This window comes from Elephas maximus, chromosome 5 (assembly GCF_024166365.1).
Source record: "Elephas maximus indicus isolate mEleMax1 chromosome 5, mEleMax1 primary haplotype, whole genome shotgun sequence".
Classification (NCBI taxonomy): Eukaryota; Metazoa; Chordata; class Mammalia; order Proboscidea; family Elephantidae; genus Elephas; species Elephas maximus.
In genome coordinates this window covers 143,695,395-143,710,081 of record NC_064823.1, presented here as the reverse complement: position 1 = coordinate 143,710,081, position 14,687 = coordinate 143,695,395, and the positions used below count along the sequence as shown (strand labels likewise).

At 38.5% G+C, this 14,687-nt stretch overlaps 1 protein-coding gene across 2 annotated transcripts in view; it reads left to right on the top strand.

The window, feature by feature from the left end:
• Positions 1 to 14,687, top strand: part of SLIT2 (slit guidance ligand 2) — a 417,531-nt gene that overhangs the window by 344,721 nt on the left and 58,123 nt on the right. For both annotated transcript variants that reach the window (XM_049886437.1, XM_049886436.1), the window contains exons 27-28: positions 13,854 to 13,978; positions 14,118 to 14,215. In XM_049886437.1, coding sequence (XP_049742394.1) covers positions 13,854 to 13,978; positions 14,118 to 14,215 — 223 coding nt within the window. The remainder of the gene's footprint in view (positions 1 to 13,853; positions 13,979 to 14,117; positions 14,216 to 14,687) is intronic.

The window sequence follows — 14,687 nt, the reverse complement described above, 5'->3', positions numbered from 1 at the left end:
GAAGAATATCACAGTCAGGAGGGTGATATTCTGTTCTCTGCCTTTTCTCAGTGAGCAGGAATTCAGGGTTTATATGTAAAATGCTCACCTTGACTTCACATGATAAAGCCCAGTACGATGTCAAAGGCTATCATTAGCCCATTAGTGAATGTCCCATCTTCTCTTCAAGCTTAGAGATTATGGAGGTTTTTTAAATTTATGTCTCAAGGCTAGTTTACAGAGATTAACTATGTTATGTTTTCTTTTGTCACAATATGCTGGATCAAAGTGAACTTAAAGGTTGTTGTTCATTCTCCACATATTTCATGTGCTTTTATGTCTTAATTCAGAAATTTTCTAAATACTTTTCTAGTGATTTACAGGTTTCCAATAACTTATAGTTAATGTTTGCAAGCCTTACAAAGGTAGATACATTTCTAAGTTTATACTATGAGTACTTATATATGAATTTTGAAAGCACAATAGTGACGTACACCTATGTGATTAGAGATCACTATAGAAATATACGGAACAGTTAGCTTTTAATTTGATTATTATATCATTTTAAAACACTAATGAAAATATGATGTGATGTGCTACATGATTTGAGAAAAGAAGGGATTTGCAAAAACTCCCACAGACATTTTTAAACCGAGATCTAGGTTTTTGTTTGCTTGCTTTTTTTCATAGGCGTAAATGGTTGCAAAGGATGTAATTTTCAGAGCATTAGAAGTATTCCCATTTTTAAACAGCACCCTTCATTTATTCTTTTAAATGCATTTGGTGGAATCTGAATACCACAGCTGGGTTTAAATGAGACAAAAACAATATCCTTCTTGATGTTTTACATTGTTCTTGTCCCCCAAACTCCTATGCTTCTTGAATCCCTATTTCCAGTCCCCACAGAATGTCATCGTTCTCTGCAACAACAAACCCTTTGCCATCAGTCGATTCTGACTCATAGCGACCCTATAGGACAGAGTAGAAGTGCCCCATAGGGTTTCCAAAGAGCGCCTGGTGGATTTGAACTGTCGACCCTTTTGGTTAGCAGACATAGCTCTTAACCACTACACCAGGGTTGAGCAAGTGTATAATTTGTGTGTTTACATTCCCTGCCATAAAAAGACTGTTTTTTTTTTCTAATTCCGAATCAAATTATTGCTATTAATACTAGTGCTTTATTGATCAGAATGGCATAATTGTTTATCAAAATTTTAACACTTTATTAAAAAGTGAAAGGAAAATATTATTGGAAATGAGTCTTCTAATGAGATAAAGGGAGTTATAATGAGGTAGAAGGGAATTTTGGTGGGTTGATAACAAGATCCTTTGCAAACAACCAGTATTTCAAATTGTTCTTTTGTGACCCCAGCCGTGTCCTTGGGGCAGTAGCCATCGTACATTTTTGATGGGATGAGAGGTACATCATTCTTATAAAGCCAGGGAGAGACGATTGTCGAAGGGGAAGTAGGAAAAGAGACACTAGCTTAAAACCTTACCCTTAGGCATTTTATTGAGCAGATTGATTTTAGGAAGATTACACGGGAAAACCGAGAAACTGCAGGCTGATTCTGTTATACCTATTTGTGCCCAGGGATATTAGTACTCGAGTTTGAAGAATGTTGGTGATTATCAGTATTTCTTAAAGTTTATAGTTTAAGAGCTATTTCTTTGATAAAAAAGATTTGATGGTACCCTGGCGCGGCTCAGTGGTTAAGAACTCAGCTGCAAACCCAAAGGTCGGCAGTTCTAATGCACTAACCACTCCTTGGAAACCCTTCAGGGCAGTTCTGCTCTGTTCTATAGGGTCACTATGAGTCAGAATTGGCTCAACAGTAAGGTTGTATGTTTATTTTAATTTGAGAAAAGATGCATACTTACATTTCACTCTTAGAGTCATAGTTTACATTGTTATTAAACATTCTCAAAAGTGCAGTACATATATACATACAAACATGCATTCACACCAACCAAAAACCAAGCCAGTTGCCACTGAGTCTGTTCAGACTTATGGTGGAAGCCGATCGCCTGGCCTTTTTTTTCAGGCACCTCTGGGTGGGTTCGAACTGCCAGCATTTCCGTTAGTGCTTAACCTTTGTGTCACCCAAAGACACCATACATGCCTGTATAAATGTTTAACTTCAGATTTATCTAACTAATTTGACTTTTTTCATTTAATGCTATAGCATCTCAAGTACTTAGGGTATAATGAATGGAAATAGGCTTGAGGGAAAATTGGTCTGGATCAGTGTTACCCAATCAAACTTTCTGCAATGATAGAAATGTTCTTTACTGCACTATCCAATATGGTAGCTGTTAACCACTTAACGTAGCTAGTGCGATGGAGGAACTAAATTTTTTATCTTATTTAATTTTAATCCAGGTCTCTACTTAGCGTCTATGGTTTGCGCTTGACTGCTGACCTAAAGATTGGCAGTTCAAACCCGCTCAGTGGTACCTTGGAAGATAGGCCTGGTGATCTATTTCTGTTAAGTTTACAGCCAAGAATAACGTATGGAGTAGTTCTACTCTGTAACACACGAGGCTGCCATGAGTCAAAATTAACTCGATGGAAACTAACAACAATAATTTTAATTAAATTTAAATAGGCACATGTGGCTCTTGGCTATCATACCGGACAGTGCAGTTGTTACAGGAGCTCAGAAGAAGAAATCATGTTAGCAAAGGGTGGCTGTGACATGCTTAGTGATGCAAGTGTGTCTAAAGCTGCTCTTTGGACAAGCAGAAGTGTAGGAGCTGAGCAGCACTATAGGAAATCACTGAATCTACTCCAGGTCTGCCAGGAATAGTTAAGCTGAGACTTGTTAATTTACAGACTATGTAAGTCCCTATGAATCCCTGGATTAAGTCCCAAAGGGTTAAGTACTTGGCTACTAACAGAAAGGTTGGTGGTACCTGGAGCAAGGAAGAGTGAAGAACACCAAAGACACAAGGTAATTATGAGCCTAAGACACAGAAAGGACCACATAAACCAGAGTCTGCATCAGCCTGAGACCAGAAGAACTAGATGGTGCCCAGCCACAACTGATGATTTCCCTGACAGGGAACTCAACAGAGAAACCCTGAGCGAGCAGGAGAGCAGTGGGATGCAGACCTCAAATTCTCTTAAAAAGACCAGATTTAATGGTCAGACTGGGACTGGAGGGGCGCCGGAGGCCATGGTCCCCAGACCTCCTGTTAGCTCAGGACAGGAACCATTCCCAGAGCTAACTCTTCAGACAGGGATTGAACTGGAATAGGGGATGGGAAATGATACTGGTGAAGAACGAGCTTCTTGGATCAAGTGGACACATGAGACTATGTTGACATCTCCTGTCTGGAGGGGAGATGAGAGGGCAGAGGGGGCCAGAAGCTACCCAAATGGACACGAGGAGAGAGGGTGGAGGGAAGAACTGTGCTGTCTCATTGGAGGGAGATTAATTAGGAGTGTATGGCAAGGTGTATGTAAATTTTTGTACGAGAGACTGACCTAATTTGTAAACTTTCACTTAAACCACAATAAAAATTAATTAAAAAAAAAAAAGGTTGGTGGTTAGTATCCACCTAAAGGCATCTCAGAAGAAAGGCCTGATGGCCTGCTTCCAAAAGGTCATAGCCATTGAGCACTATGCTCAGTTCTACTCTGAAGCAGGTGGGGGTCACCAGGAGTTGGAATCGGCTGGACAGAAACTTTTTTTCTTAATGTGTTTTGTTTTTAATATAAAGCCCTATTAAAGGGCAATAGCTTAGATCCATCAGCTCAACCTCAGCAGTTCAGTTTAATATTCACCAAATTATCAAACTAACAATTTGTATACTTTAAGGAATAGCCTAAACTGGATATCAAACAGCCTGAGTATAGACCAGTTGGCAAGTGGTGTAGACATTTCAGGACTCAGCAAATATAGCATAATTGCATTTAGGAAACTAAGATTTATTTGGTTTTGTATGCCTTAATATAATTTTAGAATGATCTCAAGAAGTGAAATTCATTATGCGCCTTGCCATTTCTCAAGATATATCAAGACATTGTAGTTTCATTTTCTTATTCATTGAGAATCTTCTAATTCAAGATTAATGACATTTCATACTGGAGCTTTGCCAAAAATAACAATACCAATAATAATGATAATAATACTCATGTTGAGTGATTTATACTGTGCTACTTTTCTAAGTAATTGACACTTTAAGGACTAAGGTAGACCTGATCCAAGCCATGGTGTTTTCAATTGCCTCATATGCATGCAGAAGCTGGCCAGTGAGTAAGGAAGACTGAAGAAGAATTGACACCTTTAAATTATGGTGTTGGCAAAGAATATTGAATATACTATGGACTGCCAAAAGAATGAACAAATCTGTCTTGGAAAAAGTACAGCCAGAATGCTTCTTAGAAACAAAGATGGCAAGGCAGCATCTCAGATACTTTGGACATGTTATCAGAAGGGATCAGTCCCTGAAGAAGGACATTATGCTTGGAAAAGTAGAGGGTCAGCAAAAAAGAGGAAGACCCTCAACAAGATGGATTGACACAGTGGCTGCAATAATGGGCTCAAGCGTAACAATGGCCATGAGGATGACACAGGACCAGGCTATGTTTCATTCTGTTGTATATAAGGTAGCTATGAGTCCAAACCAACTCGAAGGCTCCTAACAACAATAACAAGTAATTGACATAGATTTTTATCTCTTTTAATCTTTCCATCATTCTTAGAGTTGTTGTGTGTCGTCAAGTGGATTCCAACTTACGGTGACCCTATATGACAGAGTAAACTGGCCCCTTAAGGTTTCGTAGGCTGTAACTTTTAAGGGAGCAGATCACGGGTTCTTTTCTCCTTCAGAGCGGCTGGTGGGTTCAAACCTCCAACCTTTCAGTTACTAGCCAAGTGCTATTATAACTTAAATTAAGTAACTTGTTTGAAATCACTTAGCTGCTAAGTGTAGGAGTCAGAATTTGGACAGAGACAGTGTGAATCCAGAGCTACCCATTAAATGGCTACATGTTCTCAGCTCAAGTTAACTTTGTAAAATCTTTAATAAAAGGATTATCAAAGCAAATTATCAATGTAAATAAGATCACCACCCTACTATTGAAACATACTAAGAAAATGAATGCTTCGAACGGCCCTCAAGCGCTTTCCTAGAAATATTTACTCATAAGAAAAGGATTGGTCAAAGGCAAAGTTTTCTAATCTATTAATTAAAATAATTCACTCAAGGATATCTACTGAGTACTGCTTTGTTGTTGAGCTTATGTGTTTAACTATGAGCTTGAAAGCTATACAATAATGCTTCTTTAAATATTGTATAATTTGATTTTTTTTTATTTTAAATTAACTTTCCTCTTCTTTACGCTAGCTTAATGGGTTTTATGTCATTCATGGAAATCATACAGCCCCTTTTTCCCAGTATTAAGGTTGGTAAATACAACTTTTCAGATTACAGAAGGAAGGTTTACATGGCTGTGTTTTAAATATTCTTTTCTCTGCTAGGAAGGGCTGTGCTATAATTTTGAGTAATTATTTTCTTAATGAAAATTTTATCCTATATTTTTTAGAATATTTGCTTTATGGTATAATATCATAGTTTTGGTTACAACAGAAATAAATAAACTGGGTGAAGCAGATTTTCGAAGCATATTTGATTAATACCCAGGTTCGCGCACCCTGGAGTTGACAGCAAATGGTCGTGACTTATCTTTATAGCCCCATGGTCATGTCTTTATCTTTTAAAACAGTCAGTGAGGTTAGAGTAATCAAGCAGTGTGCAGGAACACAGAGGCATTTGCCCTCTGCAGATTGGCTTTGATAAAAACAAGGTGGGAAGTGGAGAATTGTTCATTTGTAATTTGGTAATACTTTCTCTGCTGCCCTTGGGTCAAGAAGATTTTGTTATACACAACTCATCTGCTCATTTTTCCCTTTAACAGACATTTGCAGACCACTTACAATGTGAGTGAGCTGTCTTATGGCAATGAATGGTAGGCTCTCATTCATTCATCAAATATTCTTTGAGTTCCTACTATGTGCCATGTACAGTTACTAGGTGTTAAGAAGACAGTAGTCAACAATACAAAGCTTATGTTCTGCTGACCCAGACAGTAGTCAGCAATACAAAGCTTATGTTCTGCTGACAGATGGCATTTAAATAGATAACTCTAAAATGATGTGGAAGCTTGGTGATAGAGAGATGTATATTAATAATATATACTCAAACCAAATAATTATGGAATTGTAACTGTACCAGGTCCGTGGTGCCATCTGACTGTTCTTGTAGTAAGCCAAGCGGACCTGAGAAATGAACATAAAAGAGAAGGAAGCCCAAATAGGCAGGTGTCTGGGAGCCATGAGCTCAAATCAGGAAGCTTGGATCTCCAAGGACAACATGGCAACTAAGGTGGTCTGCAAGTATTTCATTCGTAAGGCTAACTAAAGGGTCAAGAAAACTTGGGGCCTTTTTGTATCCTAAGATCAACATTTCAGCAACATGTGGTTGATCTCATCCCCTAATTTCATGTATTAAAAATCCTCTAGACTCTGGAATTCCTGGTAAAAATTCCACATCCCTTATTAAATGTTGTATAACATTGTAATACTATCGTTTTTGTTAGCAAGATTAACAATTTTCCTTTCTGGGGAGTTCTTGAAAAACTTCAGGGTTTTGATTTTCTTTTTATTTTCCCCTTCAAAATTATTGATTGATATTGTCTTTAAAAAAAAGCCATCAAGTCGATTCTGACTCGTAGCAACCCTATAGGACAGAGTAGAACTGCCCCATAGGGTTTCCAAGGAGTGGCTGGTGGATTTGAACTGCCCACCTTTTGTTTAGCAGCCAAACGCTTAACCACTGCACCACCAGGGCTCCATATTGTCCTTAGTCATTTCATTAAAATATGAAGGTAGTTAAATATTTCGGCCCAAACCAGAAGTAATGAAAAATGATCAATTTTGAAACACAGAACTTAGTCAAAACCTTTTTACATGTTCAGGTTTATTATCACTAATACATAATTATAACTTTGAAAGAACCTTAGCTTTTTAGGATTATGATTTTCTAATTAACTAAAGAAGACATTGAAGTTTGTACATAATTACCTGTTAAAAGCACCATGTTTAAAAACCAAAAAGGGCTTTTTTTGTTGCACTTTTTGAAATTGAAAACACTGGGGAAATTTTAGCAAACATTTATTTTAATAGAAGAAGAGAACCAACAAATAGTATCAGATTCTGTTTTAAATGCATCTTATCTATATTATCTCTGATAGTCAAAATCATTTCATAAAATAATTATTGTCCTTTTCCATTAATTATGGCTCAGGAAATCCATTCACTGGCCTAAGATTGCAGATATCTAGTAAATGACCAAACCAGGTGACCCCACAGGTACAATATTCAACCTTTGTGCTTTTTGTTTAACCATTTCCGTGATGCACATTTATAGGATTTTAACCTCTTGTTATCTAGCTTCCATATCCACCGCTGCACTGAAACTAAAATGACACTAGTGACATATATGGGGGTCTACCCACAGCCCTATTAAATTCTCAATTGATTTAAATTCGTGGCTTTAAATATGCAGCTGTGACTTCTCTTACGAACTTCAGATTCATGTTTCCATTCAGTTAGTGGATGCCTCCCTCTTGACAGCTTGTAGAAACTTCAGTCACATATCCCAAAACACGCATTCCCATTCCCACATGCTGTCGCAACTGTATTACATCATATGTATCATTAAATATATATATGTGTATGTACGTATATGTATGTTGTTGTGTGCCATTGAACACTGAATCAGTTCTGACTCATGGTGACCCCACATGACAAAGTAGAACTGCCCCATAGAATTTCATAGGCTGTGATCTCAGGCATGTACTCGAGTTTGAACCCCCAAAACATAGCCTAATGCCTGGCACTAAGAAGACCCTTGATAAATTTTTGATGAATGAATGACTAAATGATGGAATGTGGTTGGAAAATACGCATTTGATGTTAATGCTTAAGAAATTCAGTAATGTAAAAGCAAGTGGAACATAGAATTTTTGATTTTAAATAAAATCTGCCTTATAGTTCATTACACCCAACGGTAAATACCCCCTGCATGTTCCGTGAGTTGTCTTTGATATACCTCTGACTTCTATACAAGGGCAATGTGAGCAGATTTTGTTATTTGACTCATGTTTCCAAGGATGCCAGAATGAAGGCAGACTCTGGGATGTAGTTAGAAATTTTCGCTGAAGCTTTCGGTCATAAATCACAGTGAGATGCAGTTCTCAGTGGGTGGCAATGTTGGTGTCAGGTACATAGTGATTTGAGTCAAGTAAGCAAGTCTGCCTACAAGCTTTAATGGATTTGAGGTCCAGCAGTTCTTCCATTAAAGATATAAGTAACTGACACAGACAAATTGTTAACCAAACTTTCTACTTATTTTCCCTTTGAATTATTAAGCTAAGCACACCTCCATCCATATAGCTTATGCTATAGGGATCTCTTATGTCAAGATCAAATTATAAATCAACCCAGCAAGCCTAGACTGGACTGCCTTCGTTCCAGTGACATTACTAAATATCTGTAACCCCAAAGCAGTTAAGTGCTCAGCTGCTAAACAAAAGGATGGCAGTTCGAACCCACCCAGAGGTCCCTCGAAAGAAAGCCTAGTGATCTGCTTCTGAAAGGTCAGAGACTTGAAAACTCTGCAGAGTGTAGTTTCATTACTCTGCACACATGGGGTCACGATGAGCCCCAGTTATCTTGGCAGCAACTAACAACAACCACCCTTCTTTGGAAATACAGATCTGTGATCTGTGTATTTGACTTCTCTGTGTTCAGAGCTTAACATTCATAAACTCATTCTTAAAACAACTCCAGGAGGTGGCTGCCACTATTATCCCAATGCTACACACTTAAGTGACAAATCTGGGTTACTAATTTGGCTTGATGGGTTCCAGATTCTGTGTCCAGAATTACTGTGCATTTTACTAAACGACTTGTATAATTTCTATCTTGAACATCTCCTTTTCACCTGGGAGTAAAGAGCAAGTCGGCAAAATTCTACAAGTGTTGGTTTGCTCTTAGAGAGTTGCAGTAATTTCTACAATTTCATCATGACTTACTTAGCATCTTCCTTTAATGCTGATATCTACTTATTTTATAAACAGATTAAAGATGTCATTCTCCTTGAATAACATTGCTGGAAATATCTCAAAGAATGTGTACTGGTTGGAAAATGAATCACAAAGTAGACACAAATAGAGGAGAGACCTAAAAGAGATTCAAAATATGAGCAGGGAGATGAATGAGAGAAGAGAGCCAGGTACCAGGGATATAGTTCAGAGGTATTAGAACATAAAAAAAAAAAAAAAAGCAGATTGAGATAAACCAGAAAGATGTAAAAATCACATTACAAGGAGGATTTTTAGTTAAGCAAAATTACAATCTAGATAAAATAGAAAAAGGAATCATATCATTATAATGCATTTTATTATCTATGCAAAGGCATTCAACTGTATAAAGCATAACAAATTATGGATAACATTGCAAAGAATAGGAATTCCAGAACACTTAATTGTGCTCTTGAGGAAACCTGTACATAGATCAAGAGGCAGTCGTTCGAACAGAACAAGGGGAAGCTGCATGGTTTACAGTCAAGAAAGGTGTGTGTCAGAGTTGTATCCTTTTCACCATATTCAGTCTGCATGCTGAGCAAATAATCTGAGAAGCTGGACTATATGAAAAAGAATGGGGCATCAGGATTGGTGGAAGACTCACTAACAACCTGCATCATGCAGATAACACAACCTTGCTTGCTGAAAGTGAAGAGGGCTTGAAGCACTTACTTATGAAGATCAAAGACCACAGCCTTCTATATGGATTACACCTCAACATAAAGAAAACAGAAATCCTCACAACTGGATCAGTAAGCAACATCATGATAAACAGAAAAAACTGAAGTTGTTAAGGATTTCATTTTTCTTGGATCCACAGTCAACAGTCAAGAAATTACAAGTTGCATTGCACTGGGCAAATCTACTGCGAAAGACCTCTTTGAAGTGTTGAAAAGCAAAAATGTCACCTTGAAGACTGAGGTGCAATGGATCCAAGCCGTGGTGTTTTCAATCACCTCGTATGCATGGGAAAGCTCGTTGATGAATAAAGAAGACCAAAGAAGAATTGATGCCTTTGAATCCTCGTGTTGGAGAAGAATATCGACTCTACCATGGACTGCCAAAAGGACAAATAAATCTGCCTTAGAAGAAGTAGGACCAGAATGTTCCTTAGAAGCAAGGATGGGGAGACTACATCTCACATACTTTGAAATTGTTATCAGGAGGGACCAGTCCCTGGAAAAGGACATCATGCTTGGTAAAGTAGAGGCTCAGTGAAAAAGATGAAGACCGTCAGCAAGATGGATTGACACAGTAGCTTCAGCAATGGGCTTAAGCATAACAACAATTGTGAGGATGGTACAGTGTTTCATGCTGTTTTACATAGGGTCGCTGTACGTTGGAACCTAACAACAGCAATATGAAAGGATGCTGCAGATATTTACAATTCGTATAACCTACAAGCATATTTTGAATTACCCCACCACTCAAACTCACGCAGTGGAAATAAGAATTATCCTTGAATACTGATGATAAAAGGGCCTTGAAAAAGAAAAGGAAATAAAATGGTAGCTGTAGTAGTCAACTTTGTCAACCTAAAAATGTTAGAACTTGAAATTTTGCTGTATTTCCAATACTGATGTCATCAAAACAGTTCAGTGGGTCTAAGAAACTTTCGGAAGAGGCCTGTACACATGGGAGGGTGTGTTATTTTGATTACTTTAACGAAACTGAATACACATGAGGGGCCAACAATCTCCCTTCATATACCCATAAGAAATTCCAGATACTGAATATAATTCAGTTTAATTATTTTTATGGTGTTGTTAGTTGTCTTGGAGTCTGTTCTGACTCATGGTGACCTCATGTGTGCAGAATAGAACTGCCCCACAGAGTTTTCAAGGCTGTGACCTTTAGGAAGCAGATCACTAAGCCTGTCTTCCAGTCCATCTCCGGGTGGGTTCAGACTGCCAACCTTTCAGGTAGTAGTTGCGTGTGTAGCCGTCTGTGCCACCTAGGGACTGATTATATAGGAAACAAAATTTCATTCCGGGAAAAATGGAGCAATTAGTGCTTATTAATCAGACGCTGTGAGTCAGAATGGACTCGATGGCAACGGATTTGGTTTGGTTTTGGTTCTATTAATCGGATATGGTTCACTGGATATCTATCAAGTAAATGTTGACTATGTGGTGAAGTGGTCAGGGTCTGCTTCAGCCTGGCAATTTCATTACCCATGTGCTTTATTAAATTCTTCAGCAGGTATCCAGTGTTTTTTCCTAGAGCAATCTGTAGGTTCTTATCTGAGTAATCAGAGGTAATTTTTGAAAGATATCGCCTTCCACAGAATACACTTGTTGTTAGGTGCTGTCGAGCCAGTTCCGACTCATAGCGACCCTGTGTACAACAGAACAGAACACTGCCCGGTCGGACCTCCGCCATCCTCACAATCGATGCTATGGTGGAGCCCATTGTTACATCTACTGTGTCACTCTCTAAGAATAAACTTAGCCACTGCAACCCTGAACTCTTACTGTTCAAACCACAGTCTTACAAGTTTGAAAGCACAAAAGTTGGCAAAAAGACAATTTTGTCAAGGTCTTGGGAAGTCCTTACATTTGCTGACGTCCTGTTTTCCTGTTGCACATTCTCAGTTGCTCATCCTACACCTTTTTTTTCTGAGTTAGAGTGTTCTTTCTTCCAGCCCAGCTAAGGGATCCACTAGTAATTAGGTATTTCCTTTTCTATGGCAGCTGTAAAAATAATAACAAACACAGCGCCTTTTATTGTGAGGCATTGCATTAATTGAAATAACAACTGTTTTAAGGAGCCCTGGTGGTATAGTGGTCAAGCGCTCAGCTGCTAACCAAAAGGTCAGTGGTTCAAACCCACCAGCCACTCCGAGGGAGAAAGATGTGGCAGTCTGCTTCTGTAAAGATTATAGCCTTGGAAACCCTGTGGGGCAGTTTTACTCTGTCCCTTAGGGTCGCTATGAGCCGGAAATGACTGTATGGCAATGGATTTAATACCTCTTTTAACTAACTGGCAGTTCATTTCTCCAGTGTCCTAAATGCTTGAATTTCTATTGGTAGACTGACAATTTACAGACCTATGTTCTCAACTGAAGGAAAATTTGATGCAAGCTTCTTATATGAGCAAAAGCCCTGCAACTATTCAATTGAAGGTACCTTAGACGTTATTTTTTTTAGACGTTAGAGCAGTGATGGAGGGGTGAAGTCCATGCTATAAAACTGTCTTGGAGAACTTTGCTGGAAATCATGTGTGATGAAGCATGCAACTGGGACTACTGCTTCTTGCCCCAATGAGAGTAAAGAGGTACAGAGAGATCAGATGGAGCCCTGGTGGCACAGCGGTTAAGAGCTTGGCTACTAACCAAAAGGTTGCCAGTTCAAATCCACCAGATGCTCCTTGGAATAGCAGAAATATAATTAATGTTTATATTATGAAATATTCGTGCTTTATATATAAAGATGTCACTTTGTCCTTACCCTCATCAGACACAGTTTCCAAAAGGAAACATTGCAAAAAACAGCAGTGGTGGAATGTAATTGTATTAAGTATAGCACGTTTCCACAATGCCAGCCATTTATGAAATTCATCTGTGCAACTAAAAAAAATGGTTACAGCTGAATCTGCATTTAATCTAGGCCATTTGTGGATCATGAGATTTTTAAAATGCCCCAAAAGATGAGACTACAAATAGAGTTCATTCCTATGATGTTTTCTGCTCAGAGAGAAAGATACAGAAGCTTCACCAATCACTTGACTGCATTGTTGTTATTAGATGCCATCAAGTCAGTTCCAGTTTCTAACAGCCCTGTGTACAATAGAACAAAACTGCCTGATCCTGCACCATCCTTACAATCATTATTAAGTTTGAGTCCATTGTTACAGCCACTGTGTCAATCCATCTAGTTGAGGGTCTTGCCCTTTTTTGCTGATCCTCTACCTTACCAAGCATGATGTCCTTCTCCAGGAGCTGGTCCCTCTTGATAACATGTCCAAAGTATGTGAAACGAAGTCTAACCACCTTGGCTTCCAAGGAACATTCCAGCTGTACTTCTTCCAAGACAGATTTGTTCGTTCTTCTGGCAGTCCATGGTGTATTCAGTATCTGCTGCACTAATGGGCTAAAAAATAAAGTTAATCAGAAGAATAAGGAGAAGAATATAATGGAGATTACGTTTTTGGTTTATTTCCATATGCCTAAAAAATGGCACTGTCTTGTCTCTCCTGTATGAAAATAGCTTTACTAGACTAATATCATTAGAGTAGGTACTTGCTATTTTCTCTTAATTGCAGTGATGAATTTCTACTTATTCATTACCCCCGACACATACACACATGAGTGTGCATATACACACATGTACGCACACACACAGTCCTTTGTGGGACCAGGGGCATATATTTCCATGTCAGCTGTCTGAGGCTAAGGTGCAGGCCATCATCATGGAACACAGTCACATAAGCTCTGGCTCTGTTAGGGGACTGACCCTGCCACACTGGCACCATTAATGTCAAATACTAACCAACTATGCTAGCAACCTTGAGTCTCTCTGATGTCAGAGAGTCTCACAGGCCTCCTGTTGAATCCCTGGGTGTATTATGATGCTACTGATATACCTGGTTTCATCATGGAAGAGAAACACACGTAGATATGTGATCAATGATTTGGCACAAAATTTCCTGTTACATTAAGGCGTAAAAACAATTTTAAGAAAGCCTCAGTTTCTAATATTATTCCATTTATTTTTAGGTCCTGTGGATGTTAATATTCTTGCTAAATGTAATCCCTGTTTATCAAATCCGTGTAAAAATGATGGCACCTGCAACAACGACCCAGTTGACTTCTATCGGTGCACCTGTCCGTACGGTTTCAAGGTAAGTAGAAGCTTTTGTGGAGCCACGGTCTGAAAACAACAGTTTTTCTGTGTGTGGGTTCCTGATTCTCGTGTGCTTTCACCGGGTGCTGAGAACTACTGTATTTTGACCCAATCTTGCTTAACCATTCCTTCTCCAGGGGCAGGATTGCGATGTCCCAATCCATGCGTGTGTCAGTAACCCATGTCAACATGGAGGAACTTGCCGCTTAAAAGAAGGAGAAAAGAGTGGATTCTGGTAGGTTTCTGTCATTAGTCTTGATCTTCTCTTTCTGAAGTGCTGGCCTAAGAATAACTAATCAAACAATCATTTTCTTTTTCAAATCAAAGGAAGTTATTTTAAAAAGGAAACTTTTAAAGCTGATAAAGATAATATATATTGGTCCATCTTGGAGATACTACAATATTAAAAAATTTAAAAAAAAACCTGGACACACTATAATATTCTCAGCTCAGGATGCTGCAAAACCAAGGAATTAAAACACATGCATACATTTTGATTATTCAAGACAGATAAGGGCAAGACAAAGTATTGGCTCTCTGATGCTTATTAATAGCCAACTAGTCCCCTCCTGCAAGTCAAATATTCACCTGTTGTTTTGTATATTTCTTTAACAGAAGGCATGCAAATGATAAGATGTAGGTCCCACTGAAATAGAAAATTAATGATTCCTTTCCAAGCCACAATGTGAGTAGACAAACATGCTGTG